Genomic DNA, 18,808 nt, shown 5'->3' on the forward strand with positions numbered 1-18,808 from the left:
ATGATTTGGTAGTAGGACGTCACACATTTATAATTTTATATCAAAACCTAAAGCTACCTCTCATTTGAAGATCTAGGTCATTTAGTTATAATAGCTTTTTAGCTGCACTTAGATCTATAAGACTGGGCACACTCTGGCTGAATCAACGTTGTTTCCACATTTCAATGAAATGATGTTGAACCAACTTGGAATAGATGTTGAATTGACATCTGTGCCCAGTGGAGGACTTTTGCAGGGTGAGGGGTGAGACATGATGAATATGAACTGCCCTTTTATCTGTTTGCTTGCTCAGGGAGCAGATTCGAAAAGGTCTGGAGGAGCTCCAGAAGGTACTTCCAGGTGGAGACACCTTTATGCACGAGGGCATCCAGAGGGTGAGCTGTCTGCTTTTAGCTGAGCTCTGAGCTGGAATCTATCTCCATTCTGGCTTAAGAACAAAGAACATGGTTTGGAGCCTAAATGGCACCTGTATCAGTATGGAAGAGTTACTGTATTCACAGGACCACTTTAGCCATTGTACTGTCTCAATCCAATTAATCTTTTTTTACAGGCCAGTGAGCAGATATATTATGGAAACTCAGAAGGTGTGTAGTTACATTTCATTTTTCAATTGTTTCCTGCTGGAAGTTGTGCATGATATATTAATTTCTCCTGTCTATCTGTTAGTCTGACATTATTATTTGGATAGCGCTGTGGCAGCAATTACATCCTAATCAAAGGTTTTCTGTCTGTTGATAGGATACCGTACTGCCAGTGTCATCATAGCTCTCACAGATGGAGAGTTGCATGAGGACCTCTTCTACTATGCTGAGAGAGAGGTGAACAGTAAATATAGCCAGAGGGAGAAAGACGAGCCCACAAATTGTAAACAGAAGCGGCACTCCTGTTGGCACAGATCAAACAGCAGCACCATATACATCACCTCAGTAGCACTTTGATCCATTATTTTCAGTGATGGAAAAGGGGGGGTCAACGTTTCTGTCAGATTTACGTCTCCCATCTGCCCATGAATAAAGAAGGCAGAGTCATTCGCCGCACATCTGCACAAGGAACCAATGGTTTATTTGGGAGTGCAGGTGCAGCAGGCGTGCCAAGCTAGGGCTGTTTAATCAGTTCTGAGCACCCGTGGACACACTTGAGGAAGTGATGCAGATACGGTATCTTTCTCAGTAGCTTTCAAAATGTTGTGGGGAAATGCCACTTACCCTGAGCAGGGAGCCTCAGAGCAATAACTTGAAGCTTTATGCTGTCACTCATATTGAATAAAATTGTCAGCTCAGTTCTGAAGGGCCTTCTTTCAGATGCTCATGAAATGTAACATTTGAATCGTGAGCTCTATTGGCTCTAGCCACTCAAGTGTTTCCATCAGATTTTTAATGATTTTTTTAGAAACAATATTGAATGTCAGTCAACAAGAACTCAGTGCTGTGTGATCTCTTAACTATTACTCAAATCTATGGCTCAGAGTCACCACAGGTCCAGAGGAGCGATCTGGAGGGTTTTCTGTGGTTGTGTGTTGGTTCATGTTGTGCAATGCAGTGCTTAAATAGATTCCAGGTCTTGAAAGTTTTTCTTGTTTTTGCTCTCCTCTGTGAATACCTGACAGGCCAACCGCTCGCGGAGTCTGGGTGCCTCCGTATACTGTGTGGGGGTGAAGGACTTCAATGAGACACAGGTGTGTGGACACGTCTTGCTTCTGTGTGCTCTGATTTGACATTGCACACTGTGTCCCAAACATAAGATGAAAAGGAGGTTGGTGGGTTTGTGAAAGTTCAGCATGAACTGAATTAAACTTTTTTTCTTCCTCAGCTGGCAAAGATTGCTGATAGCAAGGACCATGTATTCCCAGTGAACGATGGCTTTGAAGCACTGCAGGGGGTCATTGATTCGGTAAGAGATCTGACTACCAACAAGGAAAGCTAGAATAATTAAGCAATAAGGCCCGGGGGGGTGTGGTATATGGCCAAAATACCACGGCTAAGGGCTGTGCTTACGCACGACGCAACGCAGATTGCTAGTACACAACCCTTAGCCGTGGTATATTTGCCATACCGTGGGGCAAAAAAGTATTTAGTCAGCCACCAATTGTGCAAGTTCTCCCACTTAAAAAGATGAGAGGCCTGTCATTTTCATCATAGGTACACATCAACTATGACAGACAAAATGAGAGAAAAAAATCCAGAAAATCTCATTGTAGGATTTTTAATGAATTTATTTGCAAATTATGGTGGAAAATAAGTATTTGGTCACCTACAAACAAGCAAGATTTCTGGCTCTCACAGACCTGTAACTTCTTCTTTAAGAGGCTCCTCTGTCCTCCACTCGTTACCTCTATTAATGGCACCTGTTTGAACTTGTTATCAGTATAAAAGACACCTGTCCACAACCTCAAACAGTCACACTCTAAACTCCACTATGGCCAAGACCAAAGAGCTGTCAAAGGACACCAGAAACGAAATTGTAGACCTGCACCAGGCTGGGAAGACTGAATCTGCAATAGGTAAGCAGCTTGGTTTGAAGAAATCAACTGTGGGAGAAATTATTAGGAAATGGAGGACATACAAGACCACTGATAATCTCCCTCGATCTGAGGCTCCACGTAAGATCTCACCCTGTGGGGTCAAAATGATCACAAGAACGGTGAGCAAAAATCCCAGAACCACACGGGGGGACCTAGTGAATGACCTGCAGAGAGCTGGGACCAAAGTAACAAAGCCTACCATCAGTAACACACTACGCCGCCAGGGACTCAAATCCTGCAGTGCCAGACGTCTCCCCTTGCTTAAGCCAGTACATGTCCAGGCCCGTCTGAAGTTTGCTAGAGAGCATTTGGATGATCCAGAAGAAGATTGGGAGAATGTCATATGGTCAGATGAAACCAAAATATAACTTTTTGGTAAAAACTCAACTCGTCGTGTTTGGAGGACAAAGAATGCTGAGTTGCATTCAAAGAACACCATACCTACTGTGAAGCATTGGGGTGGAAACATCATGCTTTGGGGCTGTTTTTCTGCAAAGGGACCAGGACGACTGATCCGTGTAAAGGAAAGAATGAATGGGGCCATGTATCATGAGATTTTGAGTGAAAACCTCCTTCCATCAGCAAGGGCATTGAAGATGAAACGTGGCTGGGTCTTTCAGCATGACAATGATCCCAAACACACCGCCCGGGCAACGAAGGAGTGGCTTCGTAAGAAGCATTTCAAGGTCCTGGAGTGGCCTAGCCAGTCTCCAGATCTCAACCCTATAGAACATTTTTGGAGGGAGTTGAAAGTCCGTGTTGACCAGCAACAGCCCCAAAACATCACTGCTCTAGAGGAGATCTGCATGGAGGAATGGGCCAAAATACCAGCAACAGTGTGTCAAAACCTTGTTAAGACTAACAGAAAGTGTTTGACCTCTGTTATATACCCTTTGTTGGCAATGACAAAGTATTGAGGCTCTTTTGTTATTGACCAAATACTTATTTTCCACCATAATTTGCAAATAAATTCATGACAAATCCTACAATGTGATTTTCTAGATATTTTTTCTTCTCATTTAGTCTGTCATAGTTGAAGTGTACCTATGATGAAAATTACAGGCCTCTCATCTTTTTAAGTGGGAGAACTTGCACAATTGGTGGCTGACTAAATACTTTTTTGCCCGACTGTATATCACAAACCCCGGAGGTGCTTTATTGCTATTCTAAACTGGCTACCAATGTAATTGGAGCAGTAAAAATAAATGTTTTGTCATACCCGTGGTATACGGTCTGATATACCACAGCTTTCAGCCAATCAGCATTCAGGGCTCAAACCACCCAGTTTATAACACATTTTTAATATGCACACTGGTGTTTGATAATTATACCTGTTCTAGGAGGTCAGAGGAAATGGTTCCACATGGAACTCATATCCTCACCGCAGAACATCTCTCTCAATCCATTACTCTAATAGGAAACGAGGGAAAATAGGACAAATGAAAAATATAAACAGATATTCTGGCCATCAAAACTCACCAGGAACAACATTCCAGGAAAACATGCTGTGACTTCCCGGCTTTTAATCCAAGCTCTTACCAAATAGGATCAGTGAATGAATTCGTTATATCTTCTAGCTTCCACCTCAAAGGAATGTACTTATATTGTTGTATCCACTCAGCCAATTGAAAAAGCGAACGGATGAAAGAAAAGGAGAGTCGTGGTGGAGAGGCCACTGTCATCCGGGCACTGAGTTTCTCTAGCAGAGATAGGGGTCAGACCAGTTGACTGTCATCTGGATCCCATTAACAGCATGCTGAAAGTTCTTGGCTCAGAGTCGAGGAAGAAGGGTAGCATATTGTAAGTCAGTCTGATCTTCAGGAATACAACACATACTTTCCCTGGACAGTGGGGGTATAGAGAGAGATATACACGAGGAGCACAGAGATGAGAACAGGAGACATCAAGCAGATCATAGTATCGAGGTGCACTGATACACACTGTTACTGTAATTGACAGGAAAATGAGTATAGGGATTATATTGTAAACCAATACTCTCAACAAATAAACACACAACCTTCTGTAACAAGTGTGAAATACTGTGAGAATGTCTAGACCTTGGTTCCCCCCCCCCTGTCTCCCTCCTTCTCACCTCTCACCTCCCTCCCCCAGATATTAAAGAAGTCCTGTATTGAGATCCTGGCGGCTGAGCCCTCCAGTATCTGTGCAGGAGGTAAGTTTATAGACCTCTGGCCCAACCCATTTATCCTCTCTGGTCTCTCAGGTCTTCACTAAATCATACATTTAAAGGCTCCCCACATTGGAGCTCACAACAGGAAGAGAAGAAAAATCAACCTTGGCAGGGGCAGGAGCCTGGTGTGCAGTATATACAGTATCTCCTACACACAGTAGCAGCAACTTCATTTGTCATGAACGATTCAACCCAGGCCTGGTCTCAACTCCATTTAACTACTGTACTAAGGACACAAATCATAGCTGACTTTTTCTGCTGTGTAAATGCTGATCAGTCATTGTCCATTCTACAGTCTTACAACCCACCACTTTCCCCACTGTAAAGATAAGTATTTACGCTTCATGTTTTCTGGGTTCTGTGGTATTGGTTCCAGAGAGCCACTATATATATCCACATGTCTGAACAACTGCAGTTGAAGTCTCATTGACCGCAAGATCTCAATTATCCAGGCATCCAGAGAAATAATTTATTTTCAACAACTACTATGGTCAGGGCAGTTAGTTGGCAGAATGTAACCAGAGTGTGAGATGCTGAGATGATACTCAGATGTTAGCCTGAACAGCTACAGTATTACATGTGGTGGGACAAATTCAGTCACTGTGCTCCTCTCTTCTCCCTCCAGAAACGTTCCAGGTGGTGGTGAGAGGAAACGGCTTCCTCCATGCTCGGAATGTCCATAAGGTCCTGTGCAGTTTCCGAATCAACGACACACTCACCAAGAGTAAGTGGAATACGAACTGAAAGTAAATAGACAATGGTGCTCTGTTTCAATGGCTTGTTCATAATGCGTACGTCATTTGCTAATCATGTAATAACAAACACAAAGACGCCATTCCTGCAGCTGCAAACTGCTCAGGAAATGTGTGACCAACGTGGTGAGTTACTGTATGAGTTGGACATGGTAAAAAGTCAATGTTTACCAATTATGTCTCACAGTGCTTCCCAAAAGTGCTCTTCAGGAGTGCAGAGTCAGCAGAGGTTCTCTATGCCCAAACAAGTGCTCATGCCATTTGTTCCTGGTATTACTGGTTTGTGTCTTTTGAAGGGTACATTGTGCTTTAATGGCCTGGGACTGTGACAGAGCCAGAAGATCAAGGGAAAACAGTGCCACACAGAAGTTAGTGAGGGGGAAAGTCCTAGAGGCACATCCAAGTTCCCCTGTGATCTTTAGAAGTGGCCTAATGGATGTGTGAGACCAGCCCCCTCTGATGCATGCCAACATGTAGCTGTGGGAGGCCATGCTCTAATAGAAAATAGCCAGCGCTGATGCATAAGCAAGTCTGGAGTCTGGGCCTGAAGGGAAGAGAAGAATAGGATGCCTAGGCTGGAAGAGGTTTTACCCTCTATGTCAGAACAGGGTCTGGAGAAAAGACACAGGCACCAAGTTGATGTCCGTTCTAAAGTAAGTTATTGGCCTTCATTCAGAAGGTCTGAATTGCAATGAAGGATTTCATCCTTGGAATTTGATAGCAGATCAAAGTGCAGTCTTCAGCGCCGTTCAATACTACGGTTGAATAACTTTTACAGTATGGTGCTGCTTAGCATGAATGACCTAGGGACTGCTAACACATTTCTCCCACTCTGAGGTAGAGTGATGAAGAGACTGGTTTACGGTGACCCAGTATGTTAATTGTTTGTATGTAGTTAAATGCACAACTCCCCACAAACAAGCGGAAGACATGGAAACGATTTAGGAAAAAAGGATAGACAGCTGTGTACCAACTGTCCAGTAGAGCATGTTTAGCCCTAAACCCTTTAGTCATTTCAGACACAACAGGGGCCACCTATAAATCGCCATTGGATTATTGTTTCCTGTGGATGAGTGTCATTGGTGTCACATGACTGATTCACCTTGCCCCATGGTGGGCTCTCCTGTAATCTGCAGAAGCCCTAACCACCACAAACACCATCATAGCCTCTCCATAACCTACAAAAGTTTTGGGACCTCGTAGGAAGGAGCAATGTGTAGCTACATGTGTTCAGCAGCTGAATGGATGTCTCCAGAAACCAGCAGGAGCAAATCTAGGCCCTCTGAGCTTTGGCAGTGAAGACACGTCATGGGTATTCTTTCCTCTCGGTGACAATGTTGCCCTGATGGCTAGTGAGCAGCAGCATTGAGATATGTGAAGAATAAGAATCCACACCGAGTGATGTGATAAAAAGAGGTGGATTAGGAAAAAGTAACTTTATTGAGATTGCATAGTCCTCCAGAAATCTGTGTTGAATGACGGCAAGATTTATTTCGCAGCCACATTATGGTATTAGCTATGTCCAGTTGTTGTATTGTCCCAGTATTAGTTGAATAACATTTTGAGATCATCTCACTGAGAGGCTAGTTACTGATCAGCACAGACTGTAATTTATTGAGTAAGATTAAACTGTGAGCATATCTACACTCAGCAGTAAAGCATGACCTTTTCTCATGTGCACAGAGTAAACTGTTTAATACAGTGTAAGATGAAGCAAAGCTGTTGGGGCAGTATCTAGATTCCTACACTCTCTTAGGTGAAAAAAAGAGTTCCAAAAACATTCAGCTGTCCCCATTGGAGAACCCTTTTTGATTCCAGGTAGAACCCTTTTGGGTTCCATATAGAACCCTCTGTGGAAAGGGTTCTACAGTGCATTCGGAAAGTATTGACACCTTGACTTTTTCCACATTTTGTTACGTTACAGCCTCATTCTAAAATTGATTAAATTATTTACTTTGCACATCAATCTACACACAATACCCCATAATGACAGTGAAAACGTTTGTTAATTTTTATTTTATTTAGCACAAATAAGAAACAGAAATACCTTATTTACATAACTACTTGAAATTGAGCTCAGGTGCATCCTGTTTCCATTGATCATCCTTGATGTTTCTTCAACTTGATTGGAGTCCACCTGTGGTAAATTCAATTGATTGGACATGATTTGGAAAGGCACACACCTGTCTAAATAAGGTCCCACAGTTGACAGTGCATGTCAGAGCAAAAACCAAGCCATGAGATCGAAGGAATAGTCCGTAGAGCTCTGAGACCAGGATTATGTCGAGGCACAGATCTGGGGAGGGTACCAAAACATTTCTGCAGCATTGAAGGTCCCTAAGAACACAGTGGCCTCAATTATTATTTAACTGAAGAAGTTTGGAACCACCAAGACGCCAGGCCAAACTGTGCAATCGGGGGAGAAGGGCCTTGGTCAGGGAGGTGACCAAGATCCTGATGGTCACTCTGACAGAGCTCCATAGTTCCTCTGTGGAGATGGGAGAACCTTCCAGAAGGACGGAGTGCTGCAATCAGGTCTTTATGGTAGGGTGGCCAGATGGAAGCCACTCCTCAATAAAAGGCACATGACAGTTCACTTGAAGTTTGCCAAAAGGCACCTAAAGGACTCTCGGACAATGAGAAACAAGATTGAACTCTTTGGCCTGAATGCCTAGGGTTCTACCTGGAATCAAAAAACGTTTTTCAAATGGTTCTCATATGGGAACAGCTGAAGAACCCTTTTAGGTTCTAGATATTTTGTAAGAGTGCATGGTAGAAACATGACTACTGCAGAGATTTGGGCCCCGATAGCCCTTCACCTGAGAGAATGACCAGAGAGTCCTTTGTAGTCAGCTAGCCAGTCAGCCAACCAGCCAGTCAATCTGCCTGAAAAAAGGCTCTCAGCTCTCTGTCCCATTTGATAGTTTAAGTCCATGCAGAGTGTAAGGTGGGTGACTGCTCAGTTGAACTCTGAGTGGGATATCTGGCTGAGTTTGTGTTGGCTCTGAGCTTAGCTTGGCAGGCAGCAGTATTGATCTCCTGCTCCCCACTCCTCCCCTCCATCTTAAGGGGTGTTACAGGAGAGGAGCTGTCATCCGTTTGCTGTGGAGTGCTCATGTTCATTTCCTCAGTGCCGGGGTATGTTCAACCTGAGCCAGGATAAACAGGCTGCTTGGGCAACGACGATGCTCACTGGATCTGTTTTCAAAAGTTTCATAAGTTGGACACAGGAAAAATCAAGGTTCTCTTTAAAAACGAAGATTAAGCTTTTAAATAATATTTTTTCTTTGCTCTGTCAAATGCAGTGGTGTAAAAATAAAAGATACATTTAAAAAGTACTACTTAAGTCGTTTTTTGGTGTATCTGTACTTTATTTATAGTTTGACAACTTTTACTTCACTACATTCCCAAAGAAAATCATGTACTTTTTACTCCATACATTTTCCCTGACACCCAAAAGTATTACTTACATGTTGAGTGCTTAGCAGGACAGGAAAATGGTCCAATTCACACACTCTAGATAACACATGGTCATCCCTACTGCCTCTGATCTGGCACACTCACTAAACACACATGCATAGTTTGTAAATTATGTCTGAGTGTTAGTGTGTACCCCTGACTATCTATACATTTTAAAAACAAGAAAAAGGCGGTGTCTGGATTACTGTATTATTAGGAATTTGAAATGATACCTAAGTATATTTTGGCAATTACATTTGCTTTTGATACTTAATTATATTATAGAACCAAATACTTGGACTTTTATTCAAGTATTTTACTGGGTGACTTTCACTTTTACTTGAGTAACTTTCTATTAAGGTATCTATACTTTTACTCAAGTATAACAATTGTGTACTTTTTCCACCACTGGTCAAATGGGTGTACATGTCTAAACTAGAGGTATTGAAATCAGTCCTCCAACATCTCTGTATTATGTTAGATTGGTCTCGAGTTACCGATACTGTATGACATTCGTTCTGTTGTCCTCATTAATCAGATTGTCCTGTCACAGTCCAATACCAATAATCCAATTTAGATGATGACATTTCATGATCATTAGTCAATGAACTCCAGACATCAGTTGAAGAAAGATTTGGGACATGATATAGTTCTAAGTTCAAGATATACAATACCAGTCAAAAGTTTAGACACACCTACTCATTCCAGGGTTTTTCTTTATTTGTACTATTTTCTACATTGTAGAATAATTGTGAGGACATCAAAACTATGAAATAACACATGGAATCATGTAGTAACCAAAAAAGTGTTAAACACATCTAAATATATTTTTGTATTTGAGATTCTTCAAAGAAGCCACCCTTTGCCTTAATGACAGCATTGATGACAGCTTTGCACAATCTTGGCATTTTCTCAACCAGCTTCATGAGGAATGCATTTCCAACAGTCTTGAAGCATATGCTGAGCACTTTTTTTTATTTCACTCTGCGGTCCAACTCATCCCAAACCATCTCAATTGGGTTGAGGTCAGGTGATTGTGCAGGCCAGGTCATCTGATGCAGCACTCCATCACTCTCCTTCTTGGTCAAATAGCCCTTACACACCCAAGAGGTGTGTGTTGGGTCATTGTCCTGTTGAAAAACAAATGATAGTCCCGCTAAGCATAAACCAGATGGGATGGCATATCGCTGCAGAATGCTGTGGTAGCCGTGCTGGTTAAATCACTGACCGTGTCACCAGAAAAGGACCATCACACCTCCTCCTCCATGCTTCACTGTGGGAACCACACATGTGGACATCATCCGTTCACCTACTCTGCATCTCACAGACAGAGGTTAACACCAAAGGACACGGATTTCCACCGGTCTAATGTCCCTTGCTCGTGTTTCTTGGCCAAAGCAAGTATTTTCTTCTTATTAGTGTCCTTTAGTAGTGGTTTCTTTCCTGCAATTCAACCATGAAGGCCAGATTCACACCGTCTCCTCTGATCAGTTGAGATGTGTCTTACTTGAACTCAGAAGCATTTATTTGGTATGCAATCTGAGGTGCAGTTAACATTTAATGAGGTAACTCTGGGTCTTCCTTTCCTGTGGCAGTCCTCATGCGAGCCAGTTTCATCATAGCACTTGATGGTTTTTGCGACTGCACTTGAAGACACTTTCAAAGTTAATTTTCCACATTGACTAACCTTCATGTCTTAAAAGTAATGATGGACTGTCGCTTGTCTTTGATTATTTGAGCTGTTCTTGCCATAATGTGGACTTGGTCTTTTACCAAGTGGGGCTATCTGCTGTATGCCACCTCTACCTTGTCAAACATGGCTCAAACACATTAAGAAGGAAAGAAGTTCCTCAACTTTTACAAGGCACACCTGTTAATTTAAATGCATTCCAGGTGGCTCCCTCATGAAGCTGGTTGAGAGAATGCCAATATTGTGCAATGTTGTCATCAAGGCAAAGGGTAGCTACTTTGAAGAATATCAAATATAAAATATTTTAACACTTTTTTTACTACACGATTCCTTATGTGTTATTTCATAGTTTTGATGTCTTCACTATTATTCTACAATGTAGAAAATAGTACAAATAAAGAAAAACCCTTGAATGTGTAGGTGTGTCCAAACCTTTGACTGGTACGGTAGGTATACAGTTGCTCCACTTCTCAAAAGGTCAATGGGTTCTGATCTGTGCAGTCTGAATTACACTACGACTAGAGCAGAACCAATATGTTTGTGTATGAGTCAATGTTGTGACCCTTTGTTCTCCTGTACTCCTAGGTGTGAAGCCATTAATAGTGGAAGATACGTATCTCCTCTGTCCTGCACCCATTCTCCAGGAAGAGGGAATGTAAGTACTATAATCACTGAAAGAATATCAGTTTTTCTCTTTATCTGCTGATGTTTCTGTCACATCCTAACCACACGCTATCTCTTTACACCCCTGTTGTGTTCCAGGGCAGCCAACCTCTATGTCAGCATGAATGAAGGTCTCAGTTTTATCTCCAGCTCAGTCACCATTACAACAGTGGGCTGTGTAAGTATAGTGGGGTGGTGCATGTTGTTGCACCCCCAAACTATGACAGGTAGTCCCCTGTAGTTACATGATTACAGGCACTTTAACTTTCTGATGGGTCTCAGCCTTTGCACTGTGGTGGAACATGCAGGTCAGTGGAGACTGAGTTTGACCTGTGTCTCTCTCTCTCCCTCTCTCTCTTTGTCCCAGTCTGATGGAACCATCCTGGCAATCGCCCTGCTCATCCTCATGCTGCTTTTAATCCTCATGATTCTCTGGTGGTTCTGGCCTCTTTGCTGCACTGTGGTGAGTCACATAAACTGTATGTCACATTCACACTCATGGACAGTGTCTTACAAGCGTGAACCTTTTTAAGCTTATATTTTATTAAATACAAATGACCCTATATGGTAGACCTATGTGTAGCTTGAAGCATTTTCTGAGAGAACTCTATGTCCTTTATACACTGGCATAATGCTCACAGATGATCATGGATGTATTTTACGGAGTTATTTTATCTGAATAAATCACACTCAAGTCATCTTGCTAATCTAAACAGTATTTCCATGGTGAGAGGGGTTCTATGAGTCAGTGAAGGATGAGACTCTTTGGCCTTTTTTGCCTCCAATTGATTTTATTAGACCATTATGCCCAGAGGCCACCAGAGGTCAGTGGTAAAGGTGTGCTGAAGTACTTAGTCCCTCTGGTTGAAGTAGTTTGTTCCACTGGAGGTCACAGGACAGTGGTTCTCAGCTCCAAGGTCGAGGACGATATAGCTTCTTTATGCTGTTCTTGTATTTAGACATAAACCGTCCCAGCCAGGCCTGACAAAATGGATCACAATTTAACCACTTTTTTAACCAATTTCCCATCAAGCCTGGAAACAGAAAAGTTGGAAAGATGCAGAAAATTGTATTTTTTTTATATGTTACTCTCTCTCTCTCTTTTTAGTTCTTGTCAGTTATTTTCAGTGGAAACCCTTGCCTATAGCACAGTTTAGGAGAGTGATGCTATGTTACCATGGGAAATCAGAGAGCATCCCAGCCTTTGGGATTGGGAAGCACAGGGGGAAATAAGTCTAATTTCAAGTAAGGAATATTCATTGCCTTGACCGGGTTCATTTCTTAGTTATAGTTGCTCAACATTTTGTTAGCCATGGACACACCAAGCATGTATTTTCCTATAGATTGAGCAAAGTGAATGAGGAAAATACAGATGATCAATATTTACTAAACATCTCAATGATTTTAATATTCTTCTACATCATCACAGGGCTCTGCCAAAATCCAACAGGAGGAGCTGGTAGTTAAAAGATGTCCTTTTTTCTGGAACACATTTTACACAGGGTTTCTTGAATTTCCTCATAGCTAAAAACAGAAAAACAAGTGAGCGTGGAGCATAGACTCGCATGCCTTTTACTATCCCCCCCCCCCCTGTAAATAGTAGGAAAAAGGAGAGAGAAAAACAATTCCTGAGCCATGTGTTTTCATGCAACCCTGTTTTTGGCACACATTACTGTGACATATATTTTAATGCGTTTTTGAAGTACATTTGTTTTTTACATTCATGTCACGGGTGTAACCCCCCCCCTTTCTCACCATAGATTATCCATGAGCCCCCACCAGCGGTAGTGGAAGACAGTTCGGTAGGTAAACCCTTGATGTTGATTACTTTTGGGGGGGGGGGGAGTTAATATATTTTATATCTTCTATTAGTCTCCAGAAGAAAAGTTTCCATTCACTCACTGTTACACAATGATATGGCTGTTAAATTATGTAATGGCCATTAAGCAGAACATAAATACACTTGCAGCCATTTGTTTTATAGTTAAAGTAGTCACATTCTTTTTTTAGAGATTTTTACTGAACAACAGTTATCCTTGATGTATATTCCCTATCCACGAGAGAAAAAACTAGGCTACAAGGATAGTGGACTGGCTGACATGTAGCACATGCATTTGGAGTTTTTAATAGGTGTAGGAACCCATTGCTTATGGTCCATTTTCTTCAATAACCACATATGACCAAGATGTTTCTTCCACCCATGTCATGAGGACAACACCCTCCCACTATGAAGCCCTGTCTATCCCCTCAGCTCATCTTGTCCTAAACCAGCCCTTACTCTCAGCAAACACATTCTGATAAAAAGGCATGAGAGCTTCTTTGACCCATCTTTGGTCACTGTACAAACTGATAATCCATTTCTATACCTCCCCTGTATGATGATAATAAAGCTGAGAATAATTGTCTGTTTAGATCACTATATGGGATTCCTTTTTTTAGTTTAAGCTTTCAATTAAGGTCTTATTTAAGAGCCATCTGTTTTTGGAGTCCCTTTCTTGAGATCCCACTGGGAATTCACTGACTAATCTGATTAATCAAATAATTCTAATATAATATTTTCTTCACAATAATACAGCATCGCAAATGACTCTAGTTACAAAACATTCTCAACTAGCAACGGAATTCTATCCAGGTCATATGTGACTCATTTTTAATGACACAGTTTTTACAGCCCATACTCATTTAATAATGTTGAAATTATTTTCCTTTTAGTATAAATCCTTTGTTCCATTTTTGGATGCAACTTTGGTTGTAAAGTCAGGAAGGAATAGAGAGGCAGCCAAAAAGGTGTGTAGTGACAGTCCAATGTACTTTTCTTCTCAACTTGTATATCATAGATGTATCTGTCTTTTTAGAAGTTTGTGTAAGATATTGTCATAAAATACCCTCATTAACAAGCACATGGAATGTACACAAAACGTGTGAAGTAATCATCTCCCCCACTCCTCTAATTCAATTAAATCATACAGGAGGTATCTCCTCCAGTTTTCTGTGAAGCTTTTTGCCCATTGTCCGTGTCTCTGTGAGGGCAATGGCGTCAGCCTGTTGTTATTTCCGCCTCCTCTCTGGCAGGCCCTGATCATAGGCCTGATGGATTCGATTAGTGTGAATCTGGGTCTATTAAAGAGCTGAAACATGAGGGGGGCTGTGGGTTCGGTCATTTCCTCTGATCTGACGCATGCCATGGACTGGACGGGAGAAGGCGAGGGGGAGAGAGAGGAGAAGGAGACTAATTTAGACATAAAAAGGAAATCATACCCAGGGCTTGAAATATTAGATTGTGAGTAGGGTATATGAGAGATGGAGAGGCAGAGTGCTTGGTGTATAGGCTGTACCTCAGAACCGACAGTGCCAGTGTTGTATGAAATTATGTATTATCTCACACCCTGAATTTTTATTAACCCTGTCTGGGACATTGTGCAAAGAGTGGGACCTTTACACTATCCCCCCCAGGATGAGGAAGAAGATGGGATGCCTAAGAAGAAGTGGCCCACGGTCGATGCCTCCTACTATGGGGGCAGAGGTGTGGGTGGAATCAAAAGGATGGAGGTGAGCTTCGCTGGAACCCTGCTGTATTTAAGCTCTGACAAGCTGATTTCATAATACTGTACTTGCCCTCAATCGCCTGTCAATCTACAGCTGTTCTCTCCATGCTATTTGATCTAGGAACTCTGTTTGACAGATCAGCAATGGCAAACAACCAAGCACACACTAAGTGGTTGGCCGAGCGCGCCCCCATTCACATCGACGGGGCTGTAGTGGTGCGGGTTGAGAGCTTAAAGTTCCTCGGTGTCCACATCACCAAGGACTTATCATGGTCCAAACACACCAACACAGTTGTGAAGAGGGCACGATAATGCCTCTTCCCCCTCAGGATAATGTCTCTTCCCCCTCAGGATAATGCCTCTTCCCCCTGGTTTGGCAACTGCTCTGCATCTGAACGCAAGGCGCTACAGAGGGTGGTGCGTACGGCCCAGTACGCACCAGTATGCAGGACCTCTATACCAGGCGCTGTCAGGGGTAGCACCTAAAAATGGTCAGACTCCAGCCACCCAAGTCATAGACTGTTCGCTCTGCTATCGCATGGCAAGCAGTACCAATGCACCAAGTCTGGAACCAACAAACCCTGAACAGCTTCTACCCCAAAGCCATAAGGCTGCTAAATTGTTATTTAAATAGTCTGACCAGCTCTTTGGTTAACTATCTGCATTGACACTTTTTGCACTAACTTTTTCGACTCCTCATATACGCTGCTTCTACTATTCATTATCTATTAATATTTACCTAAATTACCTCGTACTCCTGCACCTCGACTCGGTGCTGGTATATAGCCAAGTTATCGTTACTCATTGTGTATTTGTTCCTTGTGTTATTTTTCCTACATTTTTCTCTCTGAGTTGTTGGGAAGGGCCCTTAGGTAAGCATTTCACTGTTATGCTTCATAAACAACAGGTGTAGACAGTGACAAATTGAATGTGCCAGGTTGAAATGAAGCTAGACATGTTTAAAAATCTCTGCTTGTTATTATTTGTCAGGTGCGTTGGGGTGAGAAAGGCTCTACTGAGGAGGGAGCCAAACTGGAGAAGGCAAAGAATGCCAGGGTGAAAATGCCTGAGCAGGAGTTCATACAGTCCCCCACCCGCATTCTCAATAATGGCATGCGCAAGCCTCCAGGCCCTCACAAGTGGTACTCACCAATCAAGGTATTGACATGGCCAATATAAAAGAAACGCATTGCACACAAAGCTGTCAAGTGCAATCACATACACAACATGGCTTCCTATATTATATACACTGAGTGTACAATACATTATGAACTTGGCATAGACTGACCAGGTGAATACAGGTGAAAGCTATGATCCCTTATTGTTGTTACTTGGTAAATCCACTTACATCAATTTAGTGAAGGGGATTCTTAAGCCTTGAGACAATTGAGACATGGATTGCGTATGTGTGCCATTCAGAGGGTGAATGTGCAAGACAACATATTGAAGTGCCTTTGAACAGAGTATGGTAGTATGTGCCAGGCACACAGGCTTGTGTCAAGAACAGCAACTCAGTTTCCCATGTGTATCAAGAATGGTCCACCACCCAAAGGACATCCAGCCAACTTGACACAACTGTGGGAAGCATTGGAGTCAACATGGGCCAGCATCCCTGTGGAACGCTTTTGACACCTTGTAGAGTCCATGCCCCAAAAGATTTGAAGGTTTCCAGAGGGGAGGGGGGGGGGGGTGCAAGTCAATATTCGGAAGGTGTTCTTAATGTTTTGTATATCTTGTGTATAGACTGATGGGATGGGTTGAAGCTAGAGTTGACTATGTAGGAATTTCATGTGGAATATTTGAGTGATGGTGTCCCAGTCCTTAGGTGACCACTGGCATGGTGCCCCTAAACACAGGTCCAGGAGCTAGTTAAAGGCATTGTTCTATACATCCTGACAGTCAGCAGGGGATAGCTAATATAAACCAGATACACACTTGACTGACCTCCAAGAGACAAGGGCTGCAGAGCTAGCAGTTTTGTGAAGAAAAACAGATTATTTTCCAACCTCTTAGCAGTGGCTGGGTCTTTGCAGAATTCACAATGATCAAATATCATTTGTTCAGGCTCTGGCTTTGAGGAGGAAAATTGAAATAATCTGAGTCAGATGTTTTATCATTAAATCGGATTACGATCTACAAAGTGAATCCTCTTGTTGGTGACAGATAGGCATTCAATGACAATTGTGGAGTTGTGGTTTGAGTTTGAAAGTATGACTATGGAGTGTAAATATACATGCTGTATAGTGACTTAGTCACAATACACACAAACTCACAAAAAAAACAAAAAGCATCTTAAAAGGTCTTATTGGTATTGTGTACTGCTCTGTGATTGCAGGGCAAATTGGACGCTCTGTGGGTGTTGCTGTCAAAAGGCTATTACCACGTGTCTGTGTTGAGACCACGCCCAGGAGACAAGGTAAGAGCCAACAAGTTGAATACATGTAGACCGAGCAAGGCTCATGTGAGGACAAAAATCAGGCCCACTTATACAAGCCAACTCTGACTGCTTCAGATTGAACCCGGTGCACTCTGAAATACATCATGGTTTCCATGGCAGGAAAACGACTTCTCTTTGCACTTTTCCTGATCCAGAAACCTGTAACCAACTGACATGTGCAGTAACACAATTGTTATGTACAGGAGTCTCTAAAACATACAGTACTTTAGCTATACTATTATATCACCACATGATGTTTATTGACCTGTTTAAATCTCTCAGACCGAAAGGTTCTGAAGGTCATCTATTTAACAAGAAGGTTTTACCTACCCCAAGTGCATTGAGTGCTTGTCTTTTCCTACTAGCACTGACTTTGCTGAACAACTGTGTTGGGGGAAAGGTACTTGCTACGATTGTGATATTTTGTTGTTTCACCTAGCTATCTACAGATGAATGCACTAATGTAAGTCGCTCTGGATAAGAGTGTCTGCTAAATGACAATGAAATAAAATAATTATATACACTACCATTCAAAAGTTTGGTGTCACTTAGAAAAATGTCCTTTTTGAAAGAAAAACTTCTTTTTTTGTCCATTAAAATAACATCAAATTGATCAGAAATACAGTGTAGACATGTGTAATGTTGTAAATGACTATGGCTGGAAACGTCAGATTTGTATAATGGAATGTCTACATAGGCGTACATAGGCCCATTATCAACAACCATCAGTCCTGTGTTCCAATGGCACGTTGTTAGCTAATCCAAGTTGATCATTTTAAAAGGGTAATTGAGCATTAGAAAACCCTTTTGCAATTATGTTAGCACAGCTGGAAACTTGTGCTGATTAAAGAAGAATTAAAACTGTCCTTCTTTAGACTAGTTGAGTATCTGGTGCAGATTCTATTACAGGCTCAAAATGGCCAGAAACAGTTTCTTCTGAAACTCATCAGTCTATTCTTGTTCTGAGAAATGAAGGCTATTCCATGTGAGAAATTGCCAAGAAACTGAAGATCTTGTACAACGCTGTGTACTACTCCCTTCACAGAACAGTGCAAAATGGCGCTAACCAGAATAGAAGGCGGAGTGGGAGGCCTCGGTGCACAACTGAGCAAGAGGACAAGTACATTAGAGTGTCTAGTTGAGGACTCGCCTCACGAGTCCTCAACTGTCAGCTTCAATAAATAGTACCCGCAAAGCACCAGTCTCAATGTCAACAGTGAAGAGGCGACTCCCCCAGATCATCACAGTGGGTGCAAGACATTGTGGCTTGTAGGCCTCTCCAGGTCTCACACCCACTGAAATTTGGTGGATCGGTGATGATCTGGGGTGCTTCAGCAAGGCTGGAATCGGGCAGATTTGTCTTTGTGAAGGATGCATGAATCAAGCCACGTGCAATGGTGTCCTGGAAGGAAACTTGCTTCCTTCTGCTCTGACAATGTTTCCAAACTCTGAGGATTGATTTTTCCAGCAGGACAATGCTCCATGCCACACAGCCAGGTCAATCAAGGTGTGGATGGAGGACCACCAGATAAAGACCCCGTCAGATCAAG

At 42.3% G+C, this 18,808-nt stretch overlaps 1 protein-coding gene across 3 annotated transcripts in view; it reads left to right on the plus strand.

Moving 5' to 3' along the window:
* LOC124036291 (anthrax toxin receptor 1-like) overlaps positions 1 to 18,808 on the plus strand; it is a 50,633-nt gene that overhangs the window by 15,135 nt on the left and 16,690 nt on the right. For all 3 annotated transcript variants that reach the window (XM_046350665.1, XM_046350664.1, XM_046350666.1), the window contains 14 exons: positions 293 to 374; positions 551 to 584; positions 739 to 818; positions 1,607 to 1,675; positions 1,810 to 1,890; positions 4,634 to 4,694; positions 5,338 to 5,436; positions 11,199 to 11,268; positions 11,376 to 11,454; positions 11,644 to 11,739; positions 13,037 to 13,078; positions 14,730 to 14,825; positions 15,812 to 15,979; positions 17,157 to 17,237. In XM_046350665.1, the coding sequence (XP_046206621.1) occupies positions 293 to 374; positions 551 to 584; positions 739 to 818; positions 1,607 to 1,675; positions 1,810 to 1,890; positions 4,634 to 4,694; positions 5,338 to 5,436; positions 11,199 to 11,268; positions 11,376 to 11,454; positions 11,644 to 11,739; positions 13,037 to 13,078; positions 14,730 to 14,825; positions 15,812 to 15,979; positions 17,157 to 17,237 (1,138 nt within the window). The remainder of the gene's footprint in view (positions 1 to 292; positions 375 to 550; positions 585 to 738; positions 819 to 1,606; positions 1,676 to 1,809; positions 1,891 to 4,633; positions 4,695 to 5,337; positions 5,437 to 11,198; positions 11,269 to 11,375; positions 11,455 to 11,643; positions 11,740 to 13,036; positions 13,079 to 14,729; positions 14,826 to 15,811; positions 15,980 to 17,156; positions 17,238 to 18,808) is intronic.

Source organism: Oncorhynchus gorbuscha, linkage group LG05 (genome assembly GCF_021184085.1).
Source record: "Oncorhynchus gorbuscha isolate QuinsamMale2020 ecotype Even-year linkage group LG05, OgorEven_v1.0, whole genome shotgun sequence".
NCBI classification, from domain to species: Eukaryota; Metazoa; Chordata; class Actinopteri; order Salmoniformes; family Salmonidae; genus Oncorhynchus; species Oncorhynchus gorbuscha.